Below are 25,625 nucleotides of genomic sequence, written 5' to 3'. Positions count from 1 at the left end.
GGGGGCCGGGGGGGCCGCGGGAGCTGCCGGCCCGGGCCGCCCCGCCGGCGCTTCCCGCCTCGGGCTGTGCGGGGCAGCGCCGGCTGACAGCGCCGGGACCCCGTGTGTCTGCGCCCCCCTCCCCGCCCCAGCCAGCCGGTTGGCACCTCTGCTCCGGGGAGGGGGGGCGAGGCGGCTCCGCACGCCCCCGCCCGAGCGCACCGCGCCTGCGGCTGCGCCTCCAGCCCGCACCGCACCGCACAGCACCGCGGAGGGCGGCGGTGGGGGAGTGCTCCCGGGGGGCGGTGGCTGCCGGCCGCCCCCGACGCCGGCGCTGTGCGCTGAGGGGCGGGCGCGGAGCCCCCCGGTGTCCTGCCCCGCTCCGCCGCCCCCCTGCCCGGCCCGGGGAGGGGGGGGTGTCCCGGGGGAGGCGGCGGGCAGCATCCCGGCTCGGTGGAGGGGGAGGCAGCGGCGGGAGCCCCCCGGCCACCCCCGCCCCGACGGGGATGCCCTGCCCGGGGCCGCCCCTGCCCGGCTGCGGCTTCCAGCCCCGCCGCTCGCAGCACCGGCCCCCGCCAGACCCGGGGAAATTTGTCAGCAATTCGCAACCACTGTGGTAATGACATTCCTGGAATCCGCAGCGATAGATGTAAAGATAGGAAGCTGCCTTGACTTTCCGCTTGGAATAATCGTTGCTGTTTGCAGCGACCTATTCCTCTTTCTGGTCCTTCCTAAGCGTATTCCCCCGTTCCGCCTCCTACGCTCGCTGCCACTGGGCTCTCTAGCAACAGACGTGACGAGTCGCTGCGCCTTGCTCCTGTCCTCACCCCCCGTCCGAGGGGGCGAGGGCTCCCCCCTCGCCTTTGTGCGCCCATCTCCGCAGCCCAACTTTCCCGTCACAGCCCCGAAAAATATGCAAGGCTCGCTCCGCCGCTGAGAAGCGGGACAAAGTTTAACTTCTCTGTTGGCAGCCGGAGAATAACTCCCAGGCAGGATTCGAGCAAAAGATCTGATTTGCTGAATTCTGCTCTTTGATTTGTATTTGTATGTTATTGCTACTGGTAAGGTTGTTGCCAACCTCAATTAGATCACAAATGAGATCAGTTTAATTCAACTCCCAAACTGTGACCTGACCATGGTCTGAAAGTATTCAAAAACGCATTTTAAGCCTTCCTTTGATTTCAAAAGGAATACTGCATGCTTGGTCATTCATACAAATAACATAAAACGTAATTATGGGATGATTTGGTAGATGACATTCCTGCCAAACGGTGCTCCATGCCAGATACTGTAACGCTATGGCTGCTGTCCTGGTGCTTGAGCGCACAGCACCCTTGTGTAAGGTGGGAGTAATGGGGTGTGCGCGACGTCAAGGCGTTTAAATGGTTTTGGGGAGGCGAATGCAATAGCCACGACCGCACCGCATTCAAATACCCCATTAGAAACTGCTGTATCACTTGGAAGTGGATCCGCACTATCAAATCTCCAGGAGGCTGTGACAAAGGGAGCTTGCAGCTTGACACACGGGTAACAACATAGCAAACACCTTTAATTCTGTCATGTCTCATACCCTTTGCTTTCTCACACATTTGTGGCTGCTCTAACATTGACACCTACACTTTTTTTTTTAAAAAAAAAAAAAAAAAGAAGAACCCTCGACAACAAAAATCCCCAAATGAAGCAATCTTCTTCGAGCTAAAAAAAGAAACACCTGTAAAGTTATTCTTATGCCCAGCGAAAATAACTAACTTACTGGCTCCTTCTTCCCATGGCTCCGAAAAGAGCAGGGAACAGCCCCTGGCCCAAGCCCAGGCTCCCTGCGGGGCTGGGTACCCCCCACGCAGGCCGGAGCCTTGCCCTGGGGGCAGGGGGCCGCAGCCCCCCGGCAGGTTTGCCCCCCCATCTTCCCAGCTCCTCTGCTGCTCGGGTGCGAATCCTAACGTGACCTCCCTCCCTCAGCAGCGCCTGCGAGCCTTCCTGGAGACATCCTGGGCTATGTCACATACGTGGGGGCAGATGGGGGGTGGGGGGTGTGCGCACACACGTATAGCTAACCCCTAAGTGATGGAGGAGGCTTTCCTGGCGATGCCTCCCAGCTCTTCCCAGCCCTGTGCCTGATGGATTGACCCCGAAAGATTCCGCTGCCACCATCTGAAAGATGTGTCAGGTCGACCGGCTGCTGTGGCTTCAGCAGTGCCACCTCCTCGCTCGCGCCCCCCCGCTCCCCAATCCCCTCAACCCCCCCAACCCCCCCCCCCCCCTCCGCGGGCCCGGTACCTGCGGGGCCAGCCCCGCCGGGACCTGGAGTGCACAAGGAGTTAACGCTCTTTCCAGCATTACTGGGTAGGTTAATATCACAGCTGCTTGGTAAAGCATTATCCAGCACCTCACTTAACAAAAGCCTGCTTTTGCAAACAGACTCCTACTTTTCCCCAAGTGTCCAAAGGTGTTTACTGAAGTAAATCTGCCTAAATCCTCCATTGCTTGGGTCATGGGGGTGGTTAGGAGGGTGGAAGGTGTAGAGATAATCTCTTTTTGTAAATTCTGTAAATCTTCTGGGAAAAAATCAGGAATCTGTGTCACATGCTTCTGTTCAACTGGTAACATCTCGGTTAGTGTGCTCCTTATGAGTGAAATCTGCCATAGCAGCTACAGGAAAATAAGACATCCCTCCCGCTCCTCATTGTTCAAACTGTTCTTCCCTCTCGAAGTTGCTTTAGCACGTTTAATCTATTTGCTGATTGAGGGGTGGTGGGGGGTGGGGAACCTGTTAGGATCTTAGAAGTGGTTTCTGTGGGGAAAAAAAAAAAATTAAAAAATGACAGTTTGGTCGGCAGGAGATAGTGTAGCTGAAAACTTGTCACTTGAGATTTCTGCACTACCCCGGTTATTCCAACACCAGCAACTGCATATTACTTTTTGCATGTTGCAAATAGAGGCAAACAACACAGGAAATTTTGACAGCTCTGCCTGAAAGGGCTTAAATACTTCTCAGTAAGCAGGATCCAGTTATAAATAAACCTTCTCTTGGTGAGAAAAAAGTGGCTACGACCAAAGACCTCACCATTATTTTTTTTTAACTGTCTGATTAGAAGCACAGAAGAGCTTCTGAAGAGCAAACAAACAGGCAAAGCTGGAGGCGGGGGGACAGGGATGGAATAGGGGCGGGGGGGGGGGGGGGGCAGCCGGGAAATGTACATGAACGTGACTGCGAAACCCCACGAGGGAACCCAGCTACAGAAACTTCCACAGTTCTCGCCTTCCTTCTCCTCCTCCTCCTCCTCCGTGAGCACGTTGTGGTGCCGCTGAGGATTCGCTGAGTCGCTGCTTTTCCCCCTTGGGCCGGTGCAGCCGCCAGCCTGGGGACACCGCCGCCCCCGGCACCAACGGCAACATGCACATAGGTGTGTGTGGGGGGGAAATCATAATATTACAAAATCCCTTTATCTTGGGGAAAGGGCGATTTTTCACCGCTGAGCTGCTCGCCGGTGGTGGCCAAGCCTGCCTAACCCCCAGCCACCCCCGCTCCCCAAGGTCATGGTGAGTAAACAATAATAGTAATTAAAACAAAATAATAGGCAGCAGTCAAGAGCTGAGAGTACACACACCTGACCCTAACTATAACAGACTTCTCAGAGTAGAATTTGATCCCTCTCTGACACTTTCTACCTCAAGTGTTAGAGCGAGTGGCCATGAATAGTACAGGCATGCCATCTTGTAACACTATCTGCCTGTCAGAAGAGCCAAGGCTGGGTAGAGCAGGATCTATATAAGGCTTGTAACTAGGGGAAGCCCAACAAACAGCTACAAACACCTAAGTTATTTTACTCAGCCTCCACCCTTCTGCTTTTTCCCCCCTTCTTCTCACTCTCTTTTTTTTTTCTTTTCATCTTGGCTTTCTGTTGCAGAATGCAAATGTAGCCTGCCGGCGGTGAATGGGCTGAATTGTGATTAAGAAGAAGAAGAGCTCCTTTCTTTGTTCTCCCCTCAGGGGATGTTTACTGGGAGAGACACAGCGGATCAGATATGAAAGGCATTCAGGTCAGCATTGATGTGAGCGAAAGTGAAATCATACCTAAGGCATTCAAAAGACCGCCGTGTCAGGGGTTCAGCTAACGGTGCATCTACTGTGTCTTCCCTGTTAGGCACAAAAAAAAAAAAAAAAAAAAAAAGAAAAAAAAAGGAAAAAAAAAAAGAAAAAAATAAAGGAAATCTCTCCACAAACAGGCATTTTTAAAAAATTACAACAAAAATTATAGAGAGAGGAAGGGAGGGAAAAAAAAGTTTTCCCTCGCTTTACCTCCCGAGCAGAAGCTACAGGACTTAGTGCTCTTTCCCCTTATGATCACGGACGGAACAGGTCAACTTGTATTAATTGTAGCTCTTGGGATCAGCATCGTTTTTAGGGGGAAATGATCTAGTCTGAAATGTGAACCGTTATTTCTTGTCGTACCTATACATACCACATCTATGTATACACGATATACGCCTGCATAGGTGCATACGCATGTATGCATGTATCTCTCTCCGTAAGTTTCAATAAGCTGCGTGGCTTATTTATCCTGATACAAGACACAAGCAATCGCTTCTTGCCTGCCTCAGAGGCAACTTAAATGATAAAGGACAGCGTGGCATATCAAAACAGCGCAGCACACCTTAAAAAGTGATCTTTTATTGACTTGGGAACTCCTAGACACACTTTGCTGAAAGCTCACAGCACAAGGGGACGGTAACTGCAGGCTTAACAAGTTGGTACACAGCTATTTAAGTTAAACCGCTTCGAGAAAAAGTCTAGGCATTGTCGTGGGGTTTTTTTTTCATTAAAAATGCTTGATGAAGAAATATTTGGATCTTTTTTTTTTTTTTAAGTTTATACTTCTCACAGACTAGATATTCCCTCAATAGACTTTCCAAGTGGTTAGCTGACGCTGTTGGCATAAACAGAGATATGTAAATACATAGCAAAAAAATCGCAAATTACAGTTAAGCATACAAAGAGTTAGGAGGTGGCTGCACTTACAGGGGCTGAAATGAAAATGAAAACGACAAATCATTTTAAAAAAGCCTAAAAAAAATGAAAGGATGGGACTGGATGTCGTGTGCAGTAACCATCCCCACTATTCTGAATTTGTTTCCACCTTCGGAACCTTAGTTAAAATATACTGTTTGTCTAATGCTCACATCTGCTTTAATGGTGATGTTTAATTCTGAAATATTTTCAACTAGTGTTTCTGCATCACAGATTTCTCTCCTTTTTCTCTATATTCTAAAAAGACAACTAAAGAGCAATCAAAAAGGTGTCTGACTTGGCCATTCAGACAATTGCACCCTTGTGGGAATGCTGGAATGAATGGTACAGTGGACACCCCAGCACTATTGACGTTATAAACATGTAAATGAAACACATTAGGGCAGACAATCAATTGTCTGTGAGCACTGCAAACCTGCACTCCCTTTCTATGTGACAGGCACAAAATAGTGTCTACCTTGGGAAGCCATGGTCTTGGAGAAAAAAAGGACAAAGACTTCTCTTTCACAGAGGAGAAAATGCACCTTAAAAGCACTGGGATAATGCAGATGCCAAAAACTGTTGTGAGGCGAAGAATTTCCTATTTCTTGGAATGAATGTGGGGCTGCTGTAAAAGAATCAACACTCTTCTTTCCACTCAGAAGGGAGACGCACATTTTTCTTGGGGAATATTACCAGCCCGTCCTGAGACCTTACATCTCAGTCTTCCACATATTTTCCCTACCTTGGGCAGTTGGCTACATACAATTATCGATAATTAACTTGTAATGGTTTCCTTGTTAATTTTTTTTCCTTTTCAAATATGGCTTTTTCCAGGCATCAAATGTATTTTCTTACAGTAATTAGAAATCCCCCCAAAAGTTTGCTTGCCAAGCATGTGCAATAAGCAAAAGCCAGTAAGTACGGAACGGTCACAAATGGCAAACAGTAAATCAGGCACTAATCCCCAAATTCGCTGGGTTTCTCGAAACTCGGAATAAAATAAATAGATCAGTCTTGACACAGAAAGCAACCTACTCTGCTCCATGTCACAGCTCAGTCTGGACATGAATCTGCACCGAGATAATGCAGCTAGGTAATCACGACGCCCTGGTCACTCGCATGTATGGCATTAATTTTTAATACCTATCTCCAGGTGCTTTTCTGGAGGTAGCGCATTTGTTCTCCCTAGCCAGTGCCCAACTCCCGGAGTAATCTCCTCGCAACGGATTCCCAGCCCTGCAGAGGTCCCCGGGAAAAGGAGCGCTCCCAGATGCCCGCTCTGCCTTCTGCCACCTGGATCTCACCACCAGCAGCTTTCCTCCTCGCACCCCAGCCCCAGTCTAGCTACCTCCAAACTTCTCCAGGCAGGGAAGACAAGCCTCACTTCCCACTCACTGAAGGCAGCAGGCAGGCTGGGTTGTGGGGATTTTTCCGCCCCCCCCCCCCTTTTTTTTTTTTTTCAAATGGGAAGCGAAGGTGGTTTTTCCCCCTTCCCCAGCATCTCCGAAAGGAGGGTGGGTGGGTGTCTTTTTGGGAAAGGCTCTGAGCAAGTATAATCGTGCCTGCTTGTTTGGGCTGTGCTCTCCCTCGGATCAGACGCCCTGAAAGCATTGAACTTTCTCCCTTTTCTTTACAACTGGAAGCGAGATGGCAAAGGAATCAAAGAGAGCTGTTTACTGAAACTTTGGGGTAAATGAGATCCAACTTTCTCCCCTCCCCCCTTCCCCTCCTTCCTGGGGATTTGAATTTTGTGTTTTATTTTTGAGAGGGGAAGAGAAAAGGGAAGGAGGGGGGGTGTTGAGAAATAAAAGCCCACCCAAGGAACGCCAAAGCACAACAAGGCGGAGAGGCAGCCCATCCGAGGAGGCAGGGCAGGCAGGGCGCTCGGCCGGCCGGACAGCGGTGCCTGCCGGGCCCCCGCTCCGCACCGCACCGCTCCGCTCCGCACCGCACCGGCACTGAGGCCGCCGGCGCAGCCCCCGCCTCCGCGGGGCGCCCGTGCAGAAAGGCGGCTAGCTGCCCTCTCCTCCTCCTCCTCCTCCTCTTCCTCCTCCTCCTCCTCCTCCTCCTCATCCTCTGCCGCGACTTCTCTCCCGAGTAAAAGTGCCGCGAAGTGAGTCAGGCGCTGGGAATCATCTGACTGAACTTCCCGGAGCCCCGCCGCATTCCTGGGCTGCCGCTCCGCGCACCTCCCGCCCCCCCGGCCCGCTTTCGGGGTCCTCTCCTTCCCACCTTCCCACCCTCCGTCCTGCCCCCCCCTCCCCCGGGGGGGCTCACCCCTCATTGATTTCCACAGCGCCTCTCTCAGCGCTCCCCCCCCCCCCCCTCCCAGCACACCTCTCCTTCACTCCAGCAGCTCTGATCAACCCCGTTATCTTGGAAAATCCCCAGCTTTCTTCCTTTCTACCCTGTTTAGCTCGGCCGTAATTTTATCCAGCCCCGGTACCTAATCCCGAGCCTTGCCCATCGCACACACGCAGAGACACGCACATAGGCGTGGAGCCCACTGAGGCATTAGTTGGATTATTCTGTTTTGTCCCCGTCTGTAATTTCTATGTGATTGCACTCACACTTCCCCAGCTTCCTTGATGACCAGCTTTTTTTTTTTTTTTTTCCGTGTCTTTTAAATTTTATTTTGGTTCTGCTGCGTTTCTAAGGAATTTCTGGCTTATTTCGATAAGCATCACCGTTTCTGGTGTTATCAGCAAAGACACAAGCTCAGAAGTAACATCTTTTCCACGAACCCAAGAAAGAAGAAAAATCCACTCAGTCCAGATAAATCCTGGGCAATTCCCAATGGGAAAGGCATTGGATACGTGCTTGTCGAGAAAGAGAAAATGAAAAAAAAAAAATCAACCCAAATCAAACCCACTCTGGCTGGTCTACCTGCTCCTCAGAAGCAGGACGTTTCTCACGCAGAAATGAATGAAAGAAACAAATTAGGGAGCACAAAGAGAAACGAGTGGACAGGCAGAAAGTCGAGAATGATTCTCTCCCCCCGCCCCCCCCCCCCCCCCCCCCCCCCCGGCCTTGGCCAGAGCACGGAGGGAGAAGTTAGCCCTGCGCCTAACGAGCGCACACACTTGAAGTTTGCAGGCTCTTTACGTGGTTCCCTTAAAAATCGCAATTAAACTTTCGACTCCCAAGTGTGGTGGCTTCCCAAGTTAGTGCAGTTCCCTGCAAACACACTTCTGCACGGCAGCAACACGAATCTGTGCCACCCCGCTCCAGACGTGCCCCCAGAGCCTTGGCTGCAGCATCAGGGCGGCCAGGCTGCAGCCCCGGTGTCCTGGGTACACAGAGGCACCCAGCTTTTCAGGGTTTTGGGGGGTTTTGGTTGTTTGTTTTTTTTTTCTTTGGGGGGTGTGGGATCCGTCTCAAATCGTGTTGAGAAAATATCAAACACGTAGATGCATCCCTCATCACAGAGCATGCGATGAGTTTAACACGCTAAACTAATAATCTTGTATGAAAAAGCGAGGAGGCTGAAGAAGAAGAATAAAACCCCCTCAAACACTCAGAATATTCTTTACTGCAAAAGAGCACTTCTGGATGCGTTGCTTTAAATCTCATTCTCTTTTTCTCTCAAAAATGACTGTTTAACATAAGAAAAAAGGCTACTTGACACAAAGCTTTTGTTATCCAGTTGATCAGCAACGTGCTTTAGATACTTGTAAGGGGAAAAAAGCCCCACAACAGACATTGATTTTAGAAAATCAATAACCAACATTTAATAAAAAGAACAGAGGAAACACAAGAGAGGAGAGGGAAACATTACGTGTAATTTTAATGTCTACTAAATTACCCAGAGATGAGGGGAAGGGGAGGTCTCCTCTGTGAGGACCACCTTAAATAATGACAGACACAAGAGTAAAGGGTGGTGGTGGAGGGGGAGAGACTTTAAAAAAAGATAACAAGGAACGGATCCTTGGGAAGCTGCTCGGAATATATTATTTTAGTTGGTTGGGTTTTTTTTTTTTTGTAATACTAAGCCAAGCAAATAGATCAAAGACAACACAAAGGGAAAAGCCAGTGTAACATAACGAACAGTTTCTGACTAAAATTCCTCTATCACTCCCCCATATGGCTCGACGCCTCCACCACAACAAGAAAAAGACACACACACACACTCACAACCTAGAGAGAAGGAAGGGGGGGGGGGACAGGATCATTTGTTTCTAATCAACATTCTCTTGTCTTTGTGTTTTTTGTTGTTGTTGTTGTGTTTGTGTGTCCCCCCTCCTCCTCCTCCTCTCTCCCCCCCCCCCCCCCCCCCCAACCTCCACCTCTCCACTTAAATGAAGTAGCTGGGCTATAAGCGCATGGGTTCAGGTTCACACAAATATCTCTCTTCCTCCGGCTCCTCCAGAGAGGAAAGTTGTTGAAAGTGGGGCCGGGATGGCCAGGCGAGGGGCTGCGGGTGGGGGGGGGGGGGGGCTGGCGCTGGGGGAGAGTCTATCAGCCGGAGGAGAAAGGAGGAAACTAAGGGAGGGACGGGGAGAGACGGAGAAAAGAGAGACCCGCACCAGTGAAAGCTGCCAAATGTGGAATGAGCCCAGAACACCGCGTCCCACTGCGCCCCGGCCCTCCGCGGCCGGCGGAGCCGGGCAGAGGGCAGCTATGGACAATCGGGCACCGAACTCATTAGTATTATTAATTATTAGGGAGGAGGAAGTTTCATTTTCGAGTCTCTAACAATAAAAAAAGAGAGAGCCGCTAACTCGGTGCCAGCCTGCCTCGGGGTTCTCACGCTGCCGTTTTTTTTTTTTTTTCCCAGGGCCGGCAGCGGGGCCGGCCGCCCTCCCGCCCCGCTCCGCTCCTCTCCGCTCCGCTCCGCGCCTCCCGCCGCCCAGCTCCGCACCTCTCCGCTCCCCGATGACCGGGACCCGGGCTGCCACCGCCCCGCCGCGCCGGGCCACCGGCCCGCCCGCTCCGCGCCCGCGCAACAAACTTTGGGGCTCGGCGGTGCTGCACTGCCCCCCCCCCCCCATACACACACCGCCCTCACACACACACACACCAGCCCCCTGCAGCGCTCCGCCGGCGCCCCGCGGCCGCGCAGCCTCCGCGGGACGGCCCCGCTGCCGCGCAGGGCTGGCGAGCCCCGGGCGGGCGCTGCCGCCGCTGCCGCCCAGGCGGGCGCCGTCCCCGTCCCCCCCACGGCGCTCCCCGTCCTGCGGCCGCTTTCCCCCCCCTCGCCGCGGCGGAGCCGGCCGGAAAAAGTTTGCTTGGGGGGGCCGCTTACCGTTTTTCCTGCGGGGGTTGGCTTGTTTTCGCCTCTTACACCTGGGGCCATCCGCCATGATCTGCTGCTTCATTGATAAGAGTGGATCAGATGGCAGTTCGCATGGACTCGACTCCCTGATTCAGCAGCACGCAGGCTCTATGTAACAACCAAACACAGCAACAATGTGGGCATTGGTATATCCCATTTAAATGCAGGGCGCCAACGGGGACCCGAATTTGCACCCGAAAAAGAACCCATCCACGCACACGGCGAGCCGCGCCGTGCCGGGGAGGTGGGACGCAGACGGAGCGGGGCTTCCCCCCCCTCTCTCTCTCTCTCCCCAGCCGGGCAGATTTTCCTCCTCTGTTTATTTAATTATTTATTTGGGGGCTGTTGTGTTGCGTGTGTGTGTGTGCCGGGGGGGGGGGGGGGGAGCTCTGCCTTGTGCGCGCGGGTGTGTGCGTGTGTGTGCGCGGGTGTGCGGGCGCGCGCGCGCGTGTGCCCCTCTCTCCCTCTCCGCGCGTGTGTGCGTGTGCGTGTGTGTTGCACCAGCAAAGCAGATCAGAGAGAGAGACAAGAATTACATCTCAAATGAGTCATAACTCATGACCGTATGAGGGAATGCACAGCTTTTACAGTAGGCTGTTTGACTCAATGCTAGGCGGACCGTTTCCTCCTAAAAGAACTTTAATTTGACATTAGAACTTCTTTTTCACACGAAACGCTAGCCTTCTCTCCTTCTCCTCCTGCCTTTATTTATTTATTTATTTATTTATCTATCCTATCCTATTCCTATCCCCCCCCCCCCAAGTGCACTCCAGCAAAGTGATAAGAGGAGAGGGAAACATGGCTCTCCCCCGTCCTTTTGGGGTAAAGCACAGCACGGAGACCTCCCCTCCCCCTAACAACGAGCACTGTAATTATAAACCTCTGCCACCTTTTTAGTCAGTTTGACAATATTCAGGGTTTCCCCTGCCCCTTAGTTAAACAAAGCTTCAGAGTGTCCTGTTTTTTTTTTTTTTTTCCCAGAAAAGAAACAGAAATCAAAACTACCGCTGTCAGAGTTTTCAACCTTTCAGTTATTTTTTTTCCTTCCCCCCTCCGCCCCCCCCCCGCCCCCCCGCCCCCCCCCCCCATTTCTCCTTAACTTGTAAACTTTTGGACCTACTGTGTGTGCCTGTGTGCTCGGGCTGTGCAGGAGACTCTATCTGTCAAAAGGAGAGGGCATTTGGTTTGCTGCAAGAACGCTCCTGAAACTCAGTCCATCTCGAAGAAGATGCTGTAGCTTTAAAGATGCTTTGACTTGAGGATTAGTTTAAACAGGGGGCTATAAAAGATGTAACAGATGCAAACTGTAAAACAAGGGCAATTAACCCTTGCTCTCCTGAGAAGGATCCCCCCTCTCCTTCGCATCTATTGTCTTCTCCTGTACTGGGAGTTTTATACAAAACCTAAAAAATTATTCCCTGACTCAACAATTTTAGGTTTTATTTTTTCTTTGCAGCAAAGTGGGGTATTGAAAAAAAAATTAATTCCCTTTTTTCTCCCCCCCCCCTTCCTTTCTGTCTTTTTACTTGCTGGAGCTTCACATCAGGGCTGAGGAGTGAAGTGTGCTGCTGCTAGGTCTTTTTATTCTGCCTGAACTCTCTTCTCAGGCGTTTGCAGTTATAAAACGTGCTTGGCTTAAAAAAAATAATAATTAAAAAAAATAAATCGCAGAGCAGGTAAGAAGATGGGAATATTGAGAGAGTGTGTGCGGGGTCAACGTGTTCCCTCACACTCTCCTGCTTGGGATTCTGCCTGGACAGAGTGAATTGGTGGCTCTGGGGATGGGGATGTGTGTGGCTGAGGAAGGAAGAGGCTGAGAATTGTGCTAGAAACTTTAGTATTTGCCAGCTATTCCCGATCCTGGAGTGGGCAATGGTGGCATCACCGTGGCAGACCCACCAGAAGATGCAGCGGAGAGGGGAGTCGAGGAACCGAGGCAAGCCCGGACCCTCAGCCTGCCTCGGCAATTGGCGTTTTAATGCAAAACCACCAATGGTGAATTGTTTTAAAAGCGTTTCACCACCTTCCCTGATCTTCAGCCTCCCGCAAAAAGTTGTCAATAATTTTAAACCTGCAGATCTCGACAAGACTTTGCTTCCCAGAGGACCGACTAGCTTTTTGAAATATATAGATTTTTTTTCTGTTTTGCTTTTTGGTAAACGACTTTTAAGTTCCAGTCAGTACTTTCACTTCTTGCTTTAGGATCCCAGAAGCTAAGGTGTTACTTCACTCAGCTTCATAAAATAAAATAAAGAAATGAAACTAACTAAGCAGACAAAACAGCAAACTTTCTGTTTGGGGAAACACATCCTTTGCCGGCGAGCCCTGCCCGGGGCTGGAGCTCCAGCGGTGCCCGGCCGGGCTGGCTCTTGCAGGCTCAGGGCGTGTAAAGCATTAACAGGTACCCGCAAACTTTCAGAGCTAAGATGTGAAACCTGAAATAAAAAGAGCAGGAGGTGGTTGGAGGGATGTTGGGCTTTTTTTTTTTTTGGGGGGGGGTGGGTGGGTGTTGGGGTTTGTTGTTTTTTGGTTTGGGACGCTTTTTTCTGTTGTTGTTTTTTTTTTTTTTTTTTTTTTTTTTTTAGGAGGACGAAGTCCATTCCTAGCACTAAAACTTTTGCTGCTGCGTTGTAAAAGGTACCTCCCGTACCTGGCTGACAGGTAAGGGGAGCAGGGGTGGTGGTTGGCACAGCCCCGAGAGCCCCGAAGCTGCTCACCCCTTCCCGGAGCGGTAACGAAGTGACATCAGGTTTCGGTTGAAAAAAAAAAAAAAAGAAAAAAAAAAGGGAGGTTTTTCGCCCCAAGTATAAACAAGCCAGAAAGAAGCCAACACGCTTAAAAATATAAAAATTTATCGAAATTAAATAAACCCGCTAGTGCGTGAGGTGGTGTGAGAAAAGAGAAGGGGAGGAAAAAAAAAGGGGGGGAAAAATCGAATTAAATTCCGAACCTACCTGCGAAGTCTTGTTTGTAGTTTTGGCCAGAAATGGTGAGAAGAAAAAGCATGAAGAAGCCGCGAAGTGGAGGAGAAAAGGTGAAGGGAGATGCAGCTCCTGAAGAAATTGTAAAAAGCCTTGCAAAGAGTTGTCGGAAGGACCGTTATTCCTGCTGGGCAGGTTAGGACTGATCTCTTTCTGCCACTCCAGGAAACACAAACCTGGGGACGGACTGACGTGTTACGCCTCTTCTAATGACATTTTTTTCTTTTTCTTTTCTGTAGGAGCGAGAGGAGAGACCCTGAAACACACGCCACCTATCTTTGTGGGGAGGGATAATTGAAGAGCACCAAACGTGAGCATCATGTGGAAACGTGATCGCCAAGTTTCTCTCTGGGAAAGGATCTGGGATAGATTATACCTTGAAGTCTCCGCGAACGCTTTAGCGGCAGAAATGCAATTCCACCTCCTCCCGCCCGCCCCCCGCCCCGCGCCCGCCCCCCGCCCCGCCGCTCCGCGCCGCTCCGCGCCCGCCGCCTTCACCCCGCCGCGGCGCCCCGCGGAAACTCCCCGCGCCCCGGCATCGCATCCCTCTCCCCCCGGGGGCTGCATCCCCTGCCCCGCGGCTGCAGCCTTGCCCCCCCTCCCTGCCCGGCTGCATCCTCTGCCCCCCCCGAGCGCATCCCCTCTCCCCCCGGGCTGCAGCCTTGCGCCCCCCCCCCCCCCCCCCCCGCCCCCCTGCTGCATCTTCTGCCCTCCTACACCACCTCTCCCCGGTGCGTGTCTTGCCCCCCCCCGTCCCCCCGTCCCCCCGCCTGCATCGCCTTTCCTCCCCCAGGCGGAATCCCCCGCCCCCAGGGCGAGATCTGTGCCGGCGCCCCCACACCCCCCACACCCCCCCGCAACCAGCAGGATCCTCCGGATCCCCTGCCCCCAGGCTGGATCGCTGCCGGCCCCCCCCATCCCCGGGCGGGATCCCTGCCCCCCCCGCCCCTCTGGCGGGATCCCCGCCGCCTCGCTCGCCCGCCCGCTGAGCCGGGGTGGGGGCCGCATCCTGCGCCCCGCACCGTCCCGGTTCCCAGCCCCTCTCGGAGCTCTCGCCTCTTGCGGAGGGGAAAACTTACCCTAACATAATGCCTAGAAACTAAACTCTGTTCGGGCACTGCCAATAAGCTCCTGGCTGACTCCTGCTCGTTTTGGTGCTGTTTTATTTTTATCCTTAACGCGTTTCTTTTGGGACATTTCAACCACCCCCACCCCCCCAGCCCCCCCCCCCCCCCCGCCTTTCATTTCAGCACTCATCCAGGTTATTTGAATAGTCAGCTAAATCTGGTGGAAAAAAAAAACCAACAACCAAAAACACCACCAAAAACAAACAAACAAAAAAAGAAACAAGCCCACAACCGTGTTGAGATCTTACAGTCTATCTGTTTTGTTCACAGATACGGATCAGGGGTGAGATGGGCTCTTCCTGGCGCTGCTCTCCCTTGGAAGTAGCTGGATGGGCAGAGAGACAGCGCGGAGCAGTAACGCGTGGGACTGAACTTCAGGGAGGTTACAAGTTTTTCACCTTTTTCAAGTATTAAAATTAAAATAAAATTACATATAGAAAAAAAAAAGGAAAGGGAAAAAAAAAAAAAGAAACCCAGACTCCACCTTTGCACTGAAGGGATTGGTTATGCAAATATGGAAGGGGTTTCCTGGCAAATACAGCTTTCTACTGTATGGTTAATTAAATCATCACTCAAAAGCCTTCCAATGTGACGCTTCTGTCGTAATCCAATCAGGTTACGTAGGTCCTAAACAAGAAAGATATTTTCCACATCTGGAAGTCAGCAATTTAGCAAGTACTGCACATTATTAACCAATTCAGAGCCCACTTCCCAGGGGGATTTTTTTTTTTTTGAAGTTTAAGTGTTCTTAACCAATGCTCTGCTGTTTTGTTAATCAAAAAGCTGGTTTACACCGCACGTAACTGAGAACTAATATCGAAGTAAGTCAAGGCAGCCCGAGCAGGGGATGCTGAGCGAAGGCGTTTATCTGCGAAGGGGGTTGAGATGGCTGAGCCTCCATCCGCTCGTGCCCAACTCCCAGCACAGCCCACAGCCCTTCTCTTCCTCGAAAAGATCTCGAAATAATTTCAATGCAAAGGCAAAACTTCACATCTCGCCTGCTCCTCCGCTCCCTTCTGAAGGTAAACGTGGAGCTGCCCAAAGGGCTGTGTTAAATAGCTGCTACCGCGCCCCCCCCCCCCCCCCCCCCAACAAGAGTTGCATCTATTACAGCACTTTTTTTTTTTTTTTTTCTGCCCCCTCCCCTGCAGAAAACCGAACGGAACGCTCCGCTGATCCCACACCACACTTTTACTTCCATGCAGCGATAAACTGCGCCTGAACTGCGCGGTGACTGTGCGCCTCACGCAAGGGCTGGGAGGCGAGCAGCGGGCACTGGCGGCTGCGCTCCAAACTGGTCCCGCTCAGCGACCACCATCCTGGTGACTGGGCAACGCCAAGGAGGGCAGGGGACCCCCCCTCTCCCCCCCTCCCCCCCGCAATGTGTCCTCGCAGCTCACCGAGATTTGCTTGGGATTTGGGTTGGTTTGTCATCTGTTGGTTGGACGCGGGTGGGTGCCCGGCGCGGGGCGGGGGGCAGCAGCGCACCCGGGCGCGGGGGGCACCCAAAGCCCCCCGGCTGAGGGGCGGGGGTGCCGAAGGAATGGCCGACGACACCCCCCGCCTCCGCCCCGGCTGCCCCCCCCCCCCCCCCCGGTCAAGCCCCCCGCTGCAGGGCCGTGCGCGGCAGGCGGAGCCGTGGGGGGGGGGGAGAGGCTGCGCCCTGCCTGCGCCCTGCCTGCGCGCTGCCTGTGCCCTGCCTGCGCGGGGCCCGGCCAGCCCGGCTTCTCCGGCAGGAGGGTCTGCCAGGGCTATCAGCCACCGAGCAGCTTAAAGCAAATCTGCCTGCAGACCTGGCGGGCTGCTGCTGCCGAAATCTGTAATTATGCAAAAGTGGGAACAAGGTTTTCTATTTTTATTATTTTTTTTTATTATCATTCTTATTTATATTTATATTTTTCCCCCAGTATGGGTTAGCTGGGCTTTGCCAAAAGTTCTCTTACCACTATTTGCTAAATACCAACGCTATTTTCTTGCAGGATTCATGACCTGTCCATGCCTAAATATATACCTGTATACACAGAGATGTATCATACACACACACACAGAGAGAGTGATGATATCTTAATGAAATATATAGCACAGTGCAAATATCCCGAAACCAGATTCAAGTATTATTAATTTGAATTAGAACCTCTCAGATCCAGGAGACACTGCCTATAAATCAAGGGCAGCCTGGCAATTCCTTAAAGAGCTAAACTGAATTTAGATGCATATGATAAAAAGAAAGAAAAAGAAAAAAGTGAATGCTAATTACTGACTTGCTCGATTTCCAGTCACCCATGTTTTATATGAGAAAAAGAAAAAAACAGAAAACAACCGTCAAGTTCTCAAAATAAATTAATCCCATTACAAACGCCTTACATATTGTTCAAACATTTCCAGATTACAAACCGAGAGGATGAACCGGAGATTAAGAGAAACTGCAGCCTAACCTGCAATAGGCAGGAGTGCTGCCGATGTTATATCATTCAAATATATATCTGCAGACACACTAAAAAACAAACCCTCAGACCGTGTGATGATGCTCAAGGGCTTTAAGGAACATGTTGGTATTGTCAGATAATCCCTATTCATAATTTTGTAGACTGTTCTTTCAACCCTCAATCTCACAGTTCCTCCAGCTCTGAAGCGCCTCAGCAGGGCTTGCATCAGAGCGATAAACTGCTCTGATCTTCGCAGGAGTGGCATAACACCCAACCTTATTAGGTGTTATTTTAAAGTGGTATGTGGGGCATGTATTGTTTTTGTTTATTATTATTTTTTAAATTTTTGGAGGTTGGACATAAACACTTAGCAGTCAGCTAAGCCCTTCTGAGATGGAATTTAACCTTAATCCAGGCGATGATTTCCTGCCCAGCTCTGAACTAATCACGGGCGTGCAGCGTCTTTAGGAAATGGAAATAATGACAGACTATTGATCCTGCCTTTATTGGGGTGGTGCTGGCAGCCCAGCTCCCAGCCCCTTCACCCTTAGCATCCCCATGCAGAGCCTGTGCCTCGCTCTGTGTGAAACTTCTGCAGATATGGTCCCCCCCACACCCCATCACTGTAAAAACAAACAGACTCAAAATATTCTCACAAGCCCCAGCTCTCTCCTTGCATAAGGCACCCAGTGCCATGGCTTGGAGGTGGCTTTAAGGGTAGTTCTCCGGGTGCAGGTTTTCCCTCTTTTCCTCAAGTTTTCCTGTGTGGAAATGCAGAGAGGTGAGATGGGGGCAGCTGGGTGGTCCTGATGCAAACCTGCCTGAGCGATGCCATGGGTGATGCCAGCTGCCTCCTCCTACTCCCAGGGTTTGTCCACCAAAACCCATCATAGTGGAGATGACCCCCTGCAGCTGACCCCGTTGGATATAACCCCACAGCCCCCCAACCCCATCTGGGGCTGTAGGGCCAGCCAGGGGCAAACCCTGCTGCTGGGGGCTTAATACCATGAGAGAGGGTCTCTGCAGGGAGAGACCCCTGAGACCCTGGGGTACCTGGGTGTGATGGGCAGGGCAGGGAACCAGCAGCCAAGGGGGGATGTAGGGCACAGGCCCTGGAGGACCTCGGCCTTCTGCCGTCGTGGCTTTGTGGAGACATGGTGACACAGGCTAGTGGGTGATTCACGGCCTTATTTATTTTGGTGTGTTTGCTTTTTCCCAGGCACAGGATGAGTAATGGGGAGAATGTTTTCTTGCCCACATGGAAGGAGGAAAATCGGGGGTATAGTAGCAAAGATGCTCTAGCTGATATCTTTTGACTAATACCTTTCAGAGGCTGGTGAAGACCGAGGTTTAACACCTCTAAAACCATGTTAGTTGCTCTGAGGCTTTTGCTTTGGGCCCTTCATAGCCAGGGCTCTCCAATATTTTCCCCAAAGTGTGGAACCCTCCCTGCATTAGTCATTAACCCTCTCCCCCATGCTGGGGGACCCAGACGCTATGTGCCCACTTGAGAGCATCCTTCCCCGCAGCCCTGCTCCACTGGGGAGTGGCTGCTGCAGGACTGGGGGTCCCCGGGGGTGCTGGCTGCTTCTCCCACGCACATCTCTGGGGCGCAGAAGCTGCCCTCGCTTTGGGCAGAAATTAGGAGGTTGCACAAAAATCCCAAACCTAAACAAACAAACAGAAAATGCTGGAGGCAGAGGTGGTGGTGGGATTATTTTCTGCAGTCACCTGTGGTGGTGGAAGATAAGACAGGCTGGAGTAATTTTTCTGACTGGGGAAAGCCCCATGTGGCCCCAAGATGCTGCTGGATACTTTTCCTTAATGCAGGTGTCCCTATGAATGGATTTAGAGAGCAAAGTCTTTTTTCCCTCTATTTCCACATGGAGGAAGAAAGCACGGAGGAGAGGAAGAAAGGGTCAGGGAGTGACTCTCCCCCCACCCACTGATGAGATATTTGGGAAGAAACCTTTTGAATCAACATTCCCAAAGTTTTCAAGTTCCTCTGTGGAAAACCCATGTAGGGATAGGATACGAGCCAAAAGCAAGGGAAAAGATTGTCTGGCTTTAATTTATCTATCCCTGGGCATTTCTAACAAGCAGATCACTGTAATATCTAATCTTGTTTGAGTCCCTGCACGTTAAAAGTGAATCTCCGTCATACCTTTTTGTTAATTTTGTCATTTAGAAAGTTGCTTCTGATGGCCTAGAGCTGCTCATCTCCTGTCCACAACATCTGTCTGTCTGTGGTAGGAGAACAGCATCCACAGGACCCAAACCTGCTGCTCAGGGCAAGCAGTGAGCGGCTCGGGGGGCTGGGGGAGTTGGCAGCGGGTCAGTGGGCGAGCATCCTCTGTCTGCTCTCCCGCACTGTGAGGTGTAGAGGGTTCTTCTTCTCTTCTGGGATTGGTGCTGAAGTTCGGACACATTTCTTGGCTCAGTTGGCAGTGATTAAAATTCACTGCTCACTTTTGTTTATAGTTGGTTGTTTACTTTGTTGAATTTTTAAAAACTTGTTAGAATGCAATTGAACACAGATTCAACAGTATTTAGGCTTGAAAAATAAAGATGCATTAGAAAGATGCCTATTATGCTTCAGAATTATTAATTGACATTTTTATGATGAATAATTAATCATTTGAATAATTTTCGTATCTCTGATCTGAACACATATTTGCATATCTAATGTCTGATTTTAAATGTGGTTTCTTTAGTTGCATTCTCCCAGGACAAAGACATGAAGTAATATCCTAATGCAAAACTTTTTCTTTGCGGTTGTAAAAGTATGTTTATTGAAATGTAAGTTTCTATCTAGTTATGAAGCTGTTAATAATCTATGTGTGTCATACATGCATTAATAAGACTGTGAATCTTCTGGATATGAACATATTTAGGCCTTGTTTTCTTAATACACTGGGATGGTCTCCTGCAATACATACACGTTACTTAAAACCATCTGGGGTTGAGCTAGGAAACCATAAAGAAATATCTCAGATACACAGCTTTCCCTTCTTGTTTGTATGACACTTAGCGAGAAGACCAAAGGTTGCTTCAGTTTGAGGTGTTTAAAATATCGAGGACTTTTTCTATAAATTTTTACCATGTCGTCCCAGTGAGACCACATCAGTATTTCCTTGTTATAATTTAATATACCTAAATCATAGCCTTCAAGACCCCGCCTTGCTTATAGCTGGCGGCAATAAAGAAACAACATGAGTTGCAGATCAGTTGTAAGTTGGTCAGCAAATAGGTGCAAGTAATAGGGCTTGTTGTGCAACCCTGCTCAGCGCTAGGCTGGTATGAGCACAGCTCAGCCCGATGGGGAACAGAAAGGAGGAAGGGGCAGCTGGACAAAACCGTAACCCGAAAGGTACCAAAAAAAATAAAAAACCCCAACGCAATTAAAGGACTAGTCTCTGCTCCACTGCCTCTGACCACTGGTTAATTATTGTAGTAATGCTGCCCGACTGGGACAAAAGGAGTTGTGTTCGCTTATGCCAGGTCTGAATTGGATTTATTGAGAAATGAAAGCTTTTAAGAATTTTTATTTAGTAGCACATTTAAATGTACAGTGGGACCTGATATTCTGAGTTTAGGCTATTGGCTTGCTGTCGTACTGAGGAACTGGGGCAGCAGATACTCTAGAAATACCTTAAATTCATGCAGTACTATTTCTGTTTAGTAGATTAAAGAAATGACAGCAAAATGATCCACAAGTACATGGTAGTGTTTAAATTTGCTTAGTGCCATTTATATAGGGAAGATAGTGTAGATGTGAAATGTAAAATTAAAATAAAACCTGTTAATCTCTCTTTTTTTCTTTTCCACACCGGGTAGTAAAAAATATGCCCCAAAGGTACTTTTATTTATTGTTTTTTTTACGGTGGTACTATTATATAGACTATGGTAATCTAGTGGGCAATATCTGACAGACAGATACTGTATAAAGAAACTGTGAAATGTAGTTCTCGGAACAGGCTGAAGTTATATTGAATAGGATCTTTAGCAGTTGCATATGCTCAGTGATAACAGATATTTTTTTTCCTAGGGGGGGTTGAATTTGTCATAGCAAGAGCAGTAAACTTGAGGAATATATGCAGCACAGAGGGCGCAGCTCTGTGCCCCATGTTCAGACCTGCCATCCCTTTGTGGTGGCAACAGCAGCAGGCCCTTTGCAAAAGGGCGAGGTGGGAATTGGGGTTAAACCTCTGCTTTTTGGTTCTAGAAGTAGAAGAGCAAGCAAACATCCCCGAGATGCACCCTCACTTTGCAAAGAGAGGCATCTCTTTTGGGGTTGGGGTCCCCCCCAAGCTGTGGGCAGCAGCAGCAGCAACACTGGGGCAAAGGCATCTGGCACTGAGAATGTCAGCCAAAGCCCCTCAGAAGCTGTTGTGCCTTTGTGAGGCTGATGGATAGCTTTGTGGTGGGTTTATTAATGTGAAAATAGAAGTTTTTACTTTTGTTTTAACCAGGCTGAATGGTGAATATACATTATATAATTACAGAGTAGCTCCTGTTCTACCTATTTGGGACTAGATCAAATTTACTTTTCCCTGGCTTTCTTAGTGTCTCACTATCTTTCCTACTGGCTACTGATTAAACTAATACAGGTGAAATTACCAGCAGAGAACCTGGGTGCCAAGGTCACATTTTGATGGCCATCCCGATGTTTCAGAGTCATGATTGCCCCGATTATTTCTTATTGCCACCCCAGGAAAACATTTTCTTCTTTTTGCAACTTCAGACTGTATATTTTAAAATCTACAGAAACACAGGGTTACAAAGATATTCAGAAAAGCCCAAATGATTTGAAACAATTAGGTACTGCAGGATAGCTTTCAAAGAAATTCCATGTATCAAAGAAATTTCCAGTATCTGGAAAACTGCTGGCTGTATTAGATACCAAGAGAAGCAGAGGCACATGTCCCAGCCACTGTTGCACACCTAAACTACAGATTTGCCCGTGAACTAGCAGACATCCCTTTCACCAGGGGTGGCATTGGACTTGCTGGTTCTTCTGTTTGCTTTCCTCCAACTATCAGCATCATCTCAGCTCATCTGTGGATGCAGGCTTGGCCAACTGGCCCCTTTCCAAGCCCAAATCTTAGACTCTGGGTTATTAGAGCTGTCAAAAACAAAAGAGAGGTGTTTTTAAATTTTTTTTCTTGCCATGAAAGTTTTCTCCAGCTTCTCCCTCCCTCCCCCATTTCTGTTTTGACATCATTTCTTGGGAAATTTCTTGATGCCTCTCTGGGTCATTTGCTTTGTGGTGTTCCAGGTCAACGTTGCGTTAAAGGTATTGGTGTTTGAACAAGTAATTTCCCCATATGGATGGTGTTAGGTGCATGTACACTCCTACCAATGCTTCTTACTATATCCCTCAAAACTTGCTTCAGGCAGCATCTAAACTATTTTAAACCTTACCATCCTTTTTTAACACACATCAGCTATCCTGCTTCAAATCTCTGACAAGGATGTGAAAACCGCAGTGTCAGAACAACTGCTGCTCTCTTCTTGGATTCTGACAAGCAACCTTCAACCTGAAACCCTCTAAAAATGGCTATTTTTATCTTTCTATTTTAAAATCAGAATTACTATATTGACTGTGTTCTTTTCCCTTGTTCTGACAGGTTGGAAATGGGTGCAAAAAATGTATTGAGGAAAAATATGGCAATACTGTTCTATGTTCCCCCAGTGGGTCCACCTGCCAGTGGGCTTACCACAGGAAGGCTATGAATGGGTGTGATTTCCAAGATTCTGGGAGGCAAAATGGTCTCCAGAATAATCTTGGCAGCCTGGGCTGGGTTGCTGTGGGCACTGATGTCCTTGGCACGCAGGAGTCAAGAATTACAACTCTGGGTCCCTGTCTCCTGTGCAATAATTTGGCTGAGCCATGTCTCCACAGGTAAAGACCTCTGCATGCATCCAGCACACTGCACACATTAGGGAAGTGATGTTCATTATCTACCCTTTAATTCTGCATGTGGCATGGGCAGAACCGAAGCCAGCAGGGATGCCTACAGGCCCACCACACTACCCAGAAGATACCAACAGGGGAACGGAATAGGACATTGCAACCACTGAACTCAGTGCTGGAGTGGCTGGTCCTGGGTGGAGAGGTTGAACTTGGTGGCAGTCATCCTGACAGCATCCTCCTACCCATCATTTGCCTTTCCAGGAATGTAAACTGGGCCCAAAGAGTGAAAGCAGAAGTCAGTGAGATGACCCAGGGTATGTTACGCAGGCTGCTTTGATGGCTGTGGGGTCTGGTGGGCAGGTTCAGGGCAGCAAAGTCAAGCCTGGATGACTTTATGGCTCATCTATACCAATGACTCTCTACATGCAGGACCTCTTTCCCTAGCAAGCAGGGCAAGGGCAGAAATGGGCAAGCCCAGATGAAAGAAAAGAAACCCAACTGCAGCACAGCCTCGGATGTTGGGGTAGGAGAGAGCCTGGGTCCGCTCCTGTTTCACCACCCACCCACCCGCTGTGCCAGGCAGTGGTGTCTTTGCCTGTGCCCAAGCCTGTCTGATGGTAGCACTCATCTTGGGGTTGACAGGAGCTACCAGTGAGGTCTGTGTCTGGAATCTGGGGGGCAGCATTTTAGAGGTAAGAATCAAGGTATGAAAAGCCACACCTGATATCTAGCGCTGGAAAATGGATATGGTTAGAAGTGGGAGCAGCTTTGAAAGCGGTGCTAATCTACACACAAGGCAGGCAAGCTCTCCCTCGTGCCTTGTGGTGAGCAGGGAGAAATATAGAGCAGACACTGAAAACACTGCAAATATTTGTTCTCATTGTCAGATGTTTCTATAAAATCAGTTGTTACTGGATCACCACTGAAGTTACAGAGCATTTAAATAAGCAGAGAGTGAGAAAAGTCTAATTATATGTTTCATGCCATTTACAGAGGTTTCCAGGGGATTTTCTTTTAATAAAAGTGCTGTGCATCAAAAAGAATAAATCCTACAATTTTGTTATTTACAAATCAGCTGCTTCTGCCTCGAGCTGACAGATTTATCTTCCATCTCACACCCTTCTTTCCACCCCAAAATGCACCCAGTACATTGACATTTCTACTAATACTCTTCAAGTGTCTACATACTATTTTATGCTCCTTATGTTAGTAAGCAAATGGATCAGAAGAAAACCATCAAAAGCATAAAAAAGTATTCTTAACGAAAGATACAGAGAAAACCCCCAGTGTTAGAAAACATGCAACATAGACATTTTCCAGATTAAGAGAACAAGTCCCCTTTACGTCCCTACCCACCCGTTCCTGAAGATTTCAAATCGGCAGCCTGGCTGGAGGTATGATGTCATCAATTAAAATTATTTACTAACATAAGATATAATTTTTTTTTATGATTAATTGTTATACCCTTCACATTTTCTTCCCCACCACAACTGCTCTGCCCCTTTCTGACTCCAGATTACTCAGCAGTCGACTCCCGCGTCGGGAGCATTACATATCAATCCCCAGGACCAAAACATGCCACCAATATTTTCTCTGCTATGTAATCTATCGATGCAGTACCTAACCCTGCAGCCTTCCTTCATACTTCAGAGAGGATTGACTTGTACTGAATCAGGCCCATAAGTTGCTCCTTATTGAGGCTAACCCCTGCTTAGAGGTGAAGAAAAAAAGTGAGAAAGCCAAGAAGCCACATTCGTTCTCATCCAACTTGGCTGCTGTTGTGATATAGGAGCGTGCAGACTGCTTTGGTAAAGCAGATGCTACTTGCAAAGGATTGCAGAAAAACAAAGGAATGAAAATAAGATTATCTCTCTCAAGCATGAATGTACCATGCACGCATTATACAGGCTACGTGTGCTTTGTAGAGGTCTTACTTGCCTTGCAATGGCCCCGCCATTCCAGGATGGGCCTCTTTCCTGAGCAGACGCTGTCCGTTGAGCCAAACTGTATGATTGTCTTGTGATACAGATATATGTGGACTGGGGACTAAATTAAGGACATTAAACTCAATTTCCTTAAGACAAGAGCCAGATTTTAATATTGCAGCTGTCTAGAGGTGAAAGGGTAATGAGGACGTGAGGAATTCCTGGATGGGAAAGGGACACTTGGCCCAACAAGTCCATCCCCCTTCAAGTTTATTACAACACACCTCCCCGTGTTGTCGATATATCCTCCAGCCCTATATAAACATGTCTGGCTATCTCTTCTGTTCATTAATACTTCAGTTCACTGCATGTTTTATTTGACATAATGCCTACTACACTGTGAAGTGGATGGCTCATAGCTCTACGTGCATTTACTGTTTATTCTTAGACCTTTCATTTTTAATTGGCATAATCTTTTTTTTTTTAGACTCACCAGATACAACCACTACTTCAGTTTTCAGCCTAATTATGAAAACATTAATATTGAGGTCTTTTTTAGAAAGGATTAGGCTCAGCCTTCATTTATATTAGGGATCTTTAACAGTCAGAAACAATGGTGGCTTCATATCTTATCCCTAGTTGAGTCACTCAAGTTCTGCTCTGGAGAAGGTGATCAAAATTGGAATTATTGAAGAAAATCTATCATGTTCCTTGTGTGATAACAGTTCTTTTGATTTGCAGGCTATCCTTTGCTGGAGCGTCCATATCACACTTTATTTATACTGAATTCGCATTGATTCAAAATTGATGTTTGACAGATTCAGTACAATTTTTAAGGCGGAGCGGGACTTTTTGTAGGCAAGTATTAACTTATAATGATCTCCTAAAGTCAAGAAACAGCTTTGAAGGCTGGTGGAAGGAAAAAAGCTCCCAAGAAATCAGTAACATTACAAAGATTTCTAACTGCTAACTGGTCTTCATGTA

The 25,625-nt window shown here is 49.1% G+C and overlaps 1 protein-coding gene and 1 long non-coding RNA gene across 8 annotated transcripts in view; one reads left to right on the top strand and one right to left on the bottom strand.

Annotated features, from left to right (window-relative positions):
- Positions 1-14,440, bottom strand: part of ZEB2 (zinc finger E-box binding homeobox 2) — a 116,955-nt gene extending 102,515 nt beyond the window's left edge. The window contains exons 1-3 of one of the 5 annotated variants that reach the window (XM_037397764.1): positions 14,326-14,440; positions 13,220-13,479; positions 10,236-10,373 (exon numbers count right to left, since the gene is read on the bottom strand). In XM_037397764.1, coding sequence (XP_037253661.1) covers positions 10,236-10,308 — 73 coding nt within the window. In that variant the 5' untranslated portion in view covers positions 10,309-10,373; positions 13,220-13,479; positions 14,326-14,440. Of the gene's footprint in view, positions 1-4,054; positions 4,118-10,235; positions 10,374-10,483; positions 10,585-11,385; positions 11,426-13,219; positions 13,480-14,325 lie in introns of those variants that run through there. The other 4 variants (XM_037397765.1, XM_037397768.1, XM_037397767.1 and 1 more) reach the window with 4 other exon arrangements.
- Positions 10,380-23,734, top strand: LOC119152455. 3 transcript variants are annotated; one of them, XR_005105783.1, is made up of 6 exons: positions 11,551-12,666; positions 12,851-13,381; positions 13,486-13,556; positions 14,644-15,395; positions 15,525-22,704; positions 22,796-23,734. It is a non-coding gene; the product is annotated as an uncharacterized LOC119152455 (long non-coding RNA). The 3 variants fall into 3 exon arrangements; XR_005105784.1 differs by having other exon boundaries at positions 15,525-23,030; positions 23,161-23,734; XR_005105785.1 differs by lacking the exons at positions 11,551-12,666; positions 22,796-23,734 and adding an exon at positions 10,380-10,509 and having other exon boundaries at positions 15,525-19,688.
- The last annotated feature ends 1,891 nt before the right edge of the window (positions 23,735-25,625 follow it).

The sequence above is a fragment of the Falco rusticolus genome, chromosome 8, assembly GCF_015220075.1.
Source record: "Falco rusticolus isolate bFalRus1 chromosome 8, bFalRus1.pri, whole genome shotgun sequence".
Classification (NCBI taxonomy): Eukaryota; Metazoa; Chordata; class Aves; order Falconiformes; family Falconidae; genus Falco; species Falco rusticolus.
The sequence above is the reverse complement of the archived record's forward strand: the minus strand, read 5'-3'. Positions and strand labels throughout refer to the sequence as shown.